The 10,437-nt window shown below is 49.2% G+C and overlaps 1 protein-coding gene across 1 annotated transcript in view; it reads left to right on the top strand.

The window, feature by feature from the left end:
• Window positions 1-8,887: 8,887 nt before the first annotated feature.
• The window catches only part of S1PR4 (sphingosine-1-phosphate receptor 4), a 23,963-nt gene continuing 22,413 nt past the window's right edge, over window positions 8,888-10,437 (top strand). Inside the window, 2 exon segments of the mRNA XM_023733290.1 lie at window positions 8,888-9,371; window positions 10,251-10,405. Of these exon segments, the coding sequence (XP_023589058.1) occupies window positions 9,024-9,371; window positions 10,251-10,405 (503 nt within the window). The 5' untranslated portion in view covers window positions 8,888-9,023.

The raw sequence follows: 10,437 nt of genomic DNA, 5'->3' as shown, positions 1-10,437 counted from the left end.
TGAGCCTCCTGCCCCCAGCTGCCCAGGCCCGGCTCCCTGTCTCCCCAGCAGCCCCATTTCCTGGGGCAGGTGGCCATGTGTGCCAGCGTGGCCATTCCACCCAGGAAGAGCTGGGTGTGGGCTGCCTCGTGATGCCCTGGGCTTGGTGTCTTTCCCAACCCCTTCCAAGCCTCTGCCTGGTTCCGCTTTCTCCTTGCTCACCCCCAGGAGGAAGCAGCCACTTCCCATCTGGCTGTGTGGTCACGCCAGGTGGGAATGGCTCTCCTACAGCCCCCAGCCCCAGTTGGGGGGATTTCCAGAAGCAGATCACTCCCCTCATTTCCACCCAGGAGCTTCAGGGCAAACAGCCTGAAAGAGGGGCCTCTGATAAAAATTTCCAAACTTTGGGTTGCGACCCACTTGTCATTCATGAAGTCCATTTAGTACATTGTGACCAGAATTTTTAAAATATATATTATTATGGTAAAATATATATAGGGAGCCCTGGTGGCGCAATGGTTAAGCACTCAGCTACTAACCAAAAGGTTGGCGGTTCGATCCCACCCAACGGCTCCTCAGGAAAAGGACCTGGCGATCTGCTCCCATAAAGATTAAAGCCTAGAAAACCCTATGGGGCTGTTCTACTCTGTCACTGGGGTCTCTATGAGTCAAAATAGACCCCACAGCACCCAACAACAACAAAATATATATAACATAAATTTGCCATTTTAACCATTTTTAAATGTTCCATTCAGTGTCACTAATGACATTCAGGGAGTCCCTGGGTGTTGCAAACAGTTAAGTGCTCGACTACTAGACGGAGAGGCGCCTCGGAAGACAGGCCTGGCGATCTACGTCTGAGAGTTCAGAGCCTTGAAAATCCTATGGAGCAGTTGTCCTGTGACCCACGTAGGGTCGTCATGAGTGAGAGCCAACGGGACAGCGAATGAACAGCAATCACATTCATGGTGTTGTACAACCATTGCCACTGTCTGTCTTCAAAACTCTTTCATCACCCCGAACAGACAGGATTTTTCTTTTTAATGAAAAAGAACAGAAGAGAAAAATCAGTCCATCTCAACAGAATGAAGTTAACTGTTGCTTCGTGAAACTTTTGTTGGTTCTATGCACTTTTGGGGGACCCTAAACCTGAGAGTTGAAAGATGCTCAAGGGGTCACAGGGTCCTACCACTCCCCCTCCACTGCCTTAGGTCTAAATACTGTCTTCAATAGCACCCATAGGAGCAGTATAAAGTTCTCATGGGGTGCAAACACTAAAGTTTGGCAATTTGAAACCACCTGGTGGCTCTGTGGAAGAAAGCCCTGGTGATCAGCTTCTGTAAAGATTACAGCCAAGTGGCCATCTAAGATATGTCACTGGTCCCACCCCATCTGGAGCAAGGGAGAGTGAAGAAAACCAAAGACACAAGGGAAAGATTAGTCCAGAGGACTCATGGACCACAACTACCACGGCCTCCACCAGACTGAGTCCAGCACAACTAGATGGTGCCCGGCTACCACCACTGACTGCTCTGACAGGGATCACAATAGAGGGTCTCGGACAGAGCTGGAGAAAAATGTAGAACAAAATTTTAACTCACAAAAAAAGACCAGACTTACTGGTCTAACAGAGACTGGAGAAACCCTGAGAGTACAGCCCCCGGACACCCTTTTAGCTCAGCAATGAAGTCACTCCTGAGGTTCACCCTTCAGCCAAAGATTACCCCAAAAAACCCATTGCCGTCGAGTCGATTCCAACTCATAGCAACCCTACAGGACAGAGTAGAACTGCTGCATAGGGTTTCCAAGGAGAGCCTGGTGGATTCGAACAGCCAACCTTTTGGTTAGCAGCCATAGCTCTTAACCACTGTGCCACCAGGGTTTCCAGCCAAAGATTAGACAGGCCCATAAAACAAAATGAGACTAAAGGGGCACACCAGCCCAGGGGCAAGGATGAGAAGGCAGGAGGGGGCAGAAAAGCTGGTAATGGGGAACCCAAGGTTGAGAAGAGGAGAGTGTTGACACATCATGAGGTTGACAACTAATATCACAAAACAATATGTGTATTAATTGTTTAATGAGAAACTAATTTGCTCTGTAAACCTTCATCTAAAGCACAATTAAAAAAAAAAAAAGATTACAGCTAAGAAAACCCCATAGAGCACAGTTCTACTCTGTAACACATGGGGTCGCCATGAGTCAGGATCGACTTGACAGCAGCTAGTACAGAAGCCATCTAGCTTCCAAGTGCCCGTGGAAAGGTCGTATTAACTGGCATTTTGAAGATGCCTGACCCAGCCTCTGCCTTGGCCACGTCCCATTCCCTGGATGAGGGGCTCAGACTTGGGTTTATTCACCTGGGAGTTTACTCAACAGCTAAGTCACTTCACCTCTCTGAGCCAATTGCCTCCTCTGTGAATTGGAAACTAGCGGGACTCTTTGCGGGGGGTAGAAGTCCCCCGGGTGGCGCACGCAGTTAAGCACTTAACTTCTGACCAAAAGATTGGAGGTTCACATCCACCCAGGGGCACCTCGGAAGAAAGGCCTGGTGATCTACTTCTGAAAACTCAGCCATTGAAAACCCTATAGAACACAGTTCTACTCTGGCACACAGGGGGGTCGCCATGAGTTGGACCTGACCCCACTGCAACTGTATGGTTGTTATTTGTTTTTTTGTTTGGGTTTTGTGAGGATTGAATTTGTTTATTTTTTTCTGGTTTTATGAGGATTGAATGAGCCTCAGTAGATGGTAAGGGTTAAATGAGGTTCATTGTGATGATGATGATGATGATGCTGGTAATGATTCAGGCAGGGCGTGGGGAATTCTCGGGTATAATCATTAAAGATCCCATGGACAACTATTGCCTTGAGATCATCGTTAAACCTTAAACCAAAAACATCCTGACGTCTTCTTTAAACCAAACGGTGGTGTTGTTGTGTGACGTCGAGTCGATTCCAACTCCTAGCGGCCCTATAGACAGAGGAGAACTACCCTACAATAGTTTAGCTTATAATTAAGGAATGTCGGCCTTGAGGATTCTGCTTTTCTAAAGAACTGTCTGTATGGGATCAAATTGACAACCGCAGCTAGGAAGATTAGACAGGAAGCTTAGGGGGCAGTGAGGTTATGTTAATGGGGGACGAACAACTCGGAAAAGGAGGGTGAGGATGGCGGCACAACTTGAAGAGTGTGATCAGTGTCACTCAACTGTACATGTAGAAATTACTGGAGTATGTTCTGCTGTGTATATTCTCAACAACAAGAAAAAAGTAATTAATTAAAAGAATTACGGGGGTAAAAAAAAAACCCCATGGACTCTGTGTCCCAGCCCACCAGCTGCATGACCCGAGGCAATCGCTTTTACCAATCCGAGACTCAGTTTCCCCATATGAAAAATGGGTGAAGAGACATCCCTTTGTCTTCGGGGTTCCTGCGAGATCGTGCATGTCAGGTTCTTAGCACGTCCTGAGCACCCCGTATAGGACAAGTGAGCTCACAGCCACCTCTGCAGACCCTCGGCCCCCCTCCAGGATCCCCAAACCTCCAAACTGCCGAAAAGCAGAAGGTGTCCGGAAGGTTCTCCACAGGAGACCTGATAGAAAGGTGGGGGGCTGCATGCTGCTGAAACGTTCAGGAGTTTGATGGTGGGGAGCGGCCCCAGACGCTGCCAGGGGTGTGAGGCCCACGTGCTGCGTCCCCTTCCTAATATCCAAGAGGTCCAGAATCTGAGACACGTACAGCCCCGTGTCTGAGCGTTTCAGAGAATTTCTGAGTGTGTACCTGTGGGGTTTTTTTTTCTCTTCGGTTAGTATATTTTATTTTGGAATAATTTTAGCTGTACAGAAAAGTTGCAAAGATGGTACCTAGAGTTCTGGTCTACCCTGCACCCAGCTTCCCCCACTGTTAATGCGTCCCCACCACCCAGTGCCCTTGCCACTGCCAGAAATGAACGTGGGTGCCTCATTAATAACGAAACTCCAGACTTTATTTGGATTTGACTGGTTTTTCCACCGAGAGGAGGGGAGCCATCCTCGTGTTTTTCTGTTCCACATTGCGTTGAACGCTTTTTTTTTTCGAAATAATCTCAGACTTATACAAAAGTTGCACCCAGATTCCCCAAATATTAACCTATGACTACGTTTCCTTTATTTCTATCCTCTCTCTCCATATACAGAAATACATACATATACCTGTGTATAGAATATGCTTACGTGAGCCAAAGAGAAACAAACCAGTGGCTGTCGAGTCAGCTGTGACTCCTGGCGACCCCAGGTGTGTCAGAGGAGAACTGCGCTCCATAGGGTTTTCAGTGGCTGATTTTTCAGAAGTAGATTGCCAGGCCTTTCTTCTGAGGTGCTGGTGGGTGGACTCGAACCTCCACCCTTTCGATTAGCAAGCATGAGCTTAACTGTTAACCCACCCAGGGACTTCATATATACATATATATACCTACATATGTGTATATATATATACACACATACACACGCACACACACACGCATATGTATATGTATATATATGTGTCTATATATGTACTTAGACATATATAGACATGGAGCCCTGGTGGTGTAGTGGTTAAAGAGCTCCACTGCTAACCAAAAGGTTGGCAGTTCGAATCCACTAGCTGCTCCTTGGAAACCCTATGGGGCAGTTCTACTCTGTCCTATAGGGTTGCCATGAGTCAGGATTGATTCGAAGGCAACGGGCTTGGTTTTTGGTTTTCTGGTATATACGTACTTGGGACCCTGGGTGGTGTGAACTGTTAACGTGTTGGGTTACTAACCATAAGGCTGGTGGTTCACTGAAAACCCTGTGGAGCACAGTCCTGCTCGGACGTACGCAGGATTGCCACGAGTCGGAATCAAATCAACAGCAACTGGTGGTTAATATACATACTTATAATTTATATAATGCATGATCATGGATAAATTTACATATTACGTAGTTATTAATACACAAATACACTTTATTTTTTCTGAACGACTTGCAGGTTCTGGCCACGATACCTTTTCACCTCTAAATACCTCGCTGGGTTTTTGAGTCCCGCTTAAAAGCAGGAATGGCAGAACCGTGATCAAAATGATCAAAACCCACAATTAACAGCAGTTGTCACTTGCAGCCCGTGTTCACGTGTGACCAGCTTTCCCAATTTCTCCACTAACGTCCTTCATAGCGAGAGAAAAGCAGCTAGTGGGCTTGGGCCACAAGTCCAGTAAACCCATTTAATAGCTGGGAAGACTGAGGCAGAGTGGGAGGCGGCCACCCGCAAGTGTGCTGACAAAGTGTGTGTTGGGAGTGTTGGGAAGCAGACGGAGGACACAGAGGCCCTTAGCAGGGAGTTCTGGGGAAACGGCCACCCTCTTCCTCTCTCACGTCCCACCTCCCCGCCCTTCTCCCTGATCCCCCCTTCTTCCTCCTGATTCCTCATTCTGGGCTCCAATCAGCCCACCCCTTCCCTTTTTTGTTGCAGTTCCTCCTGCGCCAACCCCTCCCTCCCCCCCGTCTTCACATCCTGGGGGAAGCAGGAAGGAGTCCTCACCCTGACCCTGCCCGGGCCAGTGTCCACCAGGAACCTCCAGGCATGTTATGCCCATTTTGCAGATGAGAAAACAGAGGCACGGAGAGGCCAAGGGACCAGCTTGGGATTTCAGAGTTTTGACAATAGGGAGGTAGTCTCAGTCTTTGAGCTTCAAGTCTTAGGCTCTTAATATTCTATTATATTTTCGGTGAAAGTACACACAGCAAAAGGAGCCCCGGGGGTGCAGTGGTTAAGCACTCAGCTGCTAACTGAAAGGTCTGGGGCTTGAACTCACCAGCTGCTCCTCGAGAGACAGATGTGACACTCTGCTTCCATAAAGACTGTTGTTATTGTGGTTAGGTGCCCTTGAGTCCGTTCAGACTCACAGCGACCCCGTGTACAGCAGAACGAAACACTGCCCGGTCCTGCCCCATCCTGACAATCATTACGCCTGAGCCCATTGTTGCGGCCACTGTGTCAGTCCATCTCGTTGAGGGTCTTCTTCTTCTTCGCTGACCCTCTACCTTACCAAGCATGATGTCCTTCTCCAGGGACTGGTCCCTCCTGATAACACGTCCAAAGTACATGACATGAAGTCTCACCATCCTCCCTTCTAAGGAACGTTCTGGCTGTACTTCTTCCAAGACAGATTTGTCCATTCTTCTGGCAGTCCAGGGTATATTCGATATTCTTCGCCAACACCACAATTCAAAGGCATCCATTCTTTGGTCTTCCTTATTCTTGTCCAGCTTTCACATGCATACGGGGCGATTGAAAACACCATGGCTTGGGTCAGGCGCACCTTAATCCTTAAAGTGACAGCCTTGGAAACCCTATGGGGCAGTTCTACTCTGTCCTGCAGGGTCACTATGAGTCAGAATCAACTCGACGACAATGGGTTTGGTTTATACCCAGTAAAATAGGTTACCGTTCAACCGTTTCTATACGTAATAAGCAGCAACATTGGTGGCATCCTCTGGTCTGAGTCAGGGTTCTTATTATTTCCGTCTGGTTGTTCCACTCCCATTAGCTAAGTCTCGCTGCCCCCCAAACTTCTCATCTGTGCTCTAGAGAAGCTGTTGTCCATCTGGTCTCATAGGGATCATTTTTAAAAGAGCACAGTTCTCAAGAGTGACATTCTTTGCTTTTTGAGCTAACCTGCTATTTAGTCAAAAGGTACTTTCAGGGGAAGTCCTGGGCTCTTGCAGGTTTCGGTATTATTACCACAGACCCAGGGTCGGCTTTGGGGTGTGAGACCTGTGTAACCACACAGGCCCCCCCCCAAGTCTGCAGCTGGCCCTGCAAAGACCCCCTCCCCCTTTGTCTGGTCCATCAGCAAGGCCATGGTGATTCTGTCTACAAATCTCTCACATATGTCCCCTTCTCTCCTTCTCCACGCTGGCCACCTGGTCCAGCCCCGTCATGGCTCACCTGGACCAGCGCAGTAGCCTCTACCTGGTCCCCCAGCTCCGCCCTCGCCCCCCACAGTCTGTTCTCCTGGCAGCAGCCAGAGGGTGCCTGTGAGCACCTGAGTCAGGCCCACCCTTTCTCTGCCCATGCCCTCCAGGTCTCCAACCTCCCTCGGGGTAAAGCCCACCTCCTCCCTGTGGCCCACAGGGCCCTGCAAGACCTGCCCCGTCCCCTCCCCGCCCTCCCTTCCTCCTCTCTCCCCCTCGCTGACTCCACTCCTGCCATTTGGGCCTCCTTGCTTTTACTCCAACACGTTAGGCCTGGTCCTGCCTCAGGCCCTTTGCACAGGCTAGATCCAGGCATGAGAGCCACCTTCCCAACCTTCAGATCTCAACCTCACAAGGCAAGTCTGATGGGAAGTCTTCGTTGACCACTCAGCTACCACTTACCCTACTTATCCTGCGTTATCTCCTCCATAAAAGCTTCTCTACCTGAAATTATTAGAGCAAATAGCAGTAATAATTATTATTACAGGAAAATACTATAGGAAGTAATATTTGTTATTATTATTATACTTATAAGGAGCCCTGGTGGCACAGTGGTTAAGCACTCAGCTGCTAACCAAAAGGTCAGCGGTTCTATCCCACCAGAGGGAGAAAAGACTTGAAGATCTTCTCCCATGAAGACTACAGCCTAAGGAACCCTATGGGGCAGTTCTCCTCTGTCATATAGGGTTGCTCTGAGTTGGAATTGACTTGACGGCACACAACAACATTATTTTTATATGGGAAGTAATGATAATAATAGTGAACACTACGCAGCTCTTACTATGTGCTAACAAGCCAAGAGTCAAACCCACTGCTGTTGAGTCAGTGCCGACTCATGGCGCCCCCATGTGTGTCAGAGTAGAACTGTGCTCCGCAGGGTTTTCAGTGGCTGAGTTTTCAGAAGTAGATCACCAGGCCTTTCTTCCGAGTGCCTCTGGGTGGACTTGAACCTCCAACCTTTCGATTACCAGACAACTATTTGCACCACCCAGGAATTTCAACTATGTGCCAGGTATGGTTATAAGCAACGGATTCAGAGAGCCCCAGGAAGTTCCCCAGGGAATGGGGACCCCACCCCTGCTGTGGCCCCAACAGCCCCACCTTTTACATTTTCAATATTAGGGTTCTATTTAAGACTGTGTCTGAGAAAGGGGTGTTGTAACTTGAAAAAGGGAGAGAGGAGAAAATAACTTTCCTACAGAAAAGACACCAAGCTCCTCCTGAGCCTGGCATGCAGGTCCCAACTCTTCTTGCCTCTGATCCCGCTCAGCTCCAAGTGTCTGCTCTAACCCAGGGGCCGGCACACTTTCTGTAAAGGGCCAGAAAGTCAATATTTTCGACTTTTCAGGCCAGACAGTCTCCACCTAGACTGCTCAACTCTGCCGTTGTCGCAGACAATACATCAAAAAACAGAAAGAAGCTAGTCACAGTACCTCAACGAACAGACGTGGCCATGTGCCAATAAAACTTTATCGATGGACTCTGAAATGTGAATTTCAAGTAGTTTTCACGTGTCATGAAACAGTCTTCTTTTGATTTTGATTCAACCATTTAAAAACGTAAAAACCACAACCACGAAAAGTATTGAAAATATTTTTTAAAAAAACATAAAAAAAGTGTAAAAACCTGCTGGCCATACAAAAGATTTGGCCCGTGGGCCAGAGTTTGCCGGACCCCTGCTCCAAGCACTTTACAATGAACTCACTTCATCCTCACGTTAACTTTACAAGGCAGGGCCAAGGCAGGTGGTTCGGTGGTAGAATTCTCACTTTCCGTGCAGGAGACCAGGGTTCGATTCCCGGCCATTGCACCTCATGTGCAGCTGCCACCTGTCTGTCACTGGAGGCGTGTGTGTTACTAGGATGCTGAACAGATTTCAGTGGAGCTTCCAGACTAAGACAGACTAGGAAGAAAGGCCTGGTGATCTACTTCTGAAAATCAGCCAATGAAAACCCTATGGATCACATGGTCTGATCCACAGCCAGTCACGGGGACGGTGCAGGGCTGAACAGCGCTATCATTCCGTTGTGCGTGGGGTCATCTAACAACGACAACAAATTGTGATCCACATGTTACAGACAGGGAAACTGAGGCACAGAGAGGCAGAGTGGCTCGCCCAGGGTCCAGAGCCTGGGTTTGAACCCGAGTGGACGGCTGCGGCCCTTGCTAGCCATTGGGGTGTCTCTGGCGGGTCTCAGCGTGGAGAGCTGAGCAGTGGTGGCATCCCCCCAGGCCCCGGAGAGAGCGGGAAAAGCACGTTCATCAAGCAGATGCGGATCATCCATGGGGCGGGCTACTCGGAGGAGGACCGCAAGGGCTTCCGGCCGCTGGTCTACCAGAACATCTTCGTCTCCATGCAGGCCATGATCGAGGCCATGGACCGGCTGCAGATCCCCTTCGGCAGGCCTGAGAGCAAGGTAAGCCCGATGGCCACGTCCCCCCTCAGATCCCAGGGCAGGGCCACGTCCCCCCCTCTGACCCCAGGGCAGGGCCGCGTCCCGCCTCAGACCCCAGGGCAGGGCCCTGTCTCCTCTCAGTCTCCTCCAGGGCAGGGCCCTGTCTCCTCCAACCTCTCTGCCTCTGTCGTCACTGGGCTGTCTTCTCTCTGTGTCCGTCTCTTCTCTTTTATAAGGACACCACTCATAGGATTAGGACCCAGCCTGCTCCAGTATGACGTTATATTAACTGATAACATCTTCAAAGACCCTATTTCCAAACAAGGTCCCATTCACAGGTACCAGGGCTTAGGGCTTGAGCGTATATATAATTTAAATCCAATATATTTAATGATATGCATAGTCACAGCTACGCATCATACTTAAACATAAATGGCAAAGTGTTCACAAAACTGATCATTAGTTATTCATTTTTTAAATTGATGTTTAATCGAACAGTGGTGTCGTTAGCTGCAGTTTAATAGGGGCTGACTCATGGCGACCCCCTGTGTGCAGAGTAGAACTGCTCCATAGGATTTTCAAGGCTGTGATCTTTTGGAAGCACATGGCCAGGCCTTTCTTCCAAGGCACATCTGGGTGATTCCAGCTACCAACGTTTTGGCTAGTAGTTCAGAGCTTAAACATCTGTGCCATCTTGGGACTTATTTTTAATTTTTTTTTTTTTGTGGTATACCTATTTATGACTTATGCATGGGTGACAAAACAGTTGCCATTTCAACCATCTCCATATGTACGTTGAACATGTGTTTTGGGGACACGATTCACCCCATAACAGGAGGGGAGAGGGGGCTTGCAGAGACGCCTGGAAGGGCAGCTCTGACCGGCCCGCCCGCCCCCCAGCACCACGCCAGCCTGGTCATGAAGCAGGACCCCTACAAAGTGACCACGTTCGAGAAGCGCCTCGCGCTGGCCGTGCAATGGCTGTGGAAGGACCCGGGCGTCCGCGCTTGCTATGAGCGGCGGCATGAATTCCACCTGCTGGACTCGGCCATGTAGTGAGTCCGCGGGACGGGGGATGGGGGACGGG

The sequence above is a fragment of the Trichechus manatus genome, unplaced genomic scaffold, assembly GCF_000243295.1.
Source record: "Trichechus manatus latirostris isolate Lorelei unplaced genomic scaffold, TriManLat1.0 scaffold00057, whole genome shotgun sequence".
NCBI classification, from domain to species: Eukaryota; Metazoa; Chordata; class Mammalia; order Sirenia; family Trichechidae; genus Trichechus; species Trichechus manatus.
This window is presented reverse-complemented; position numbering and strand designations above follow the sequence as displayed.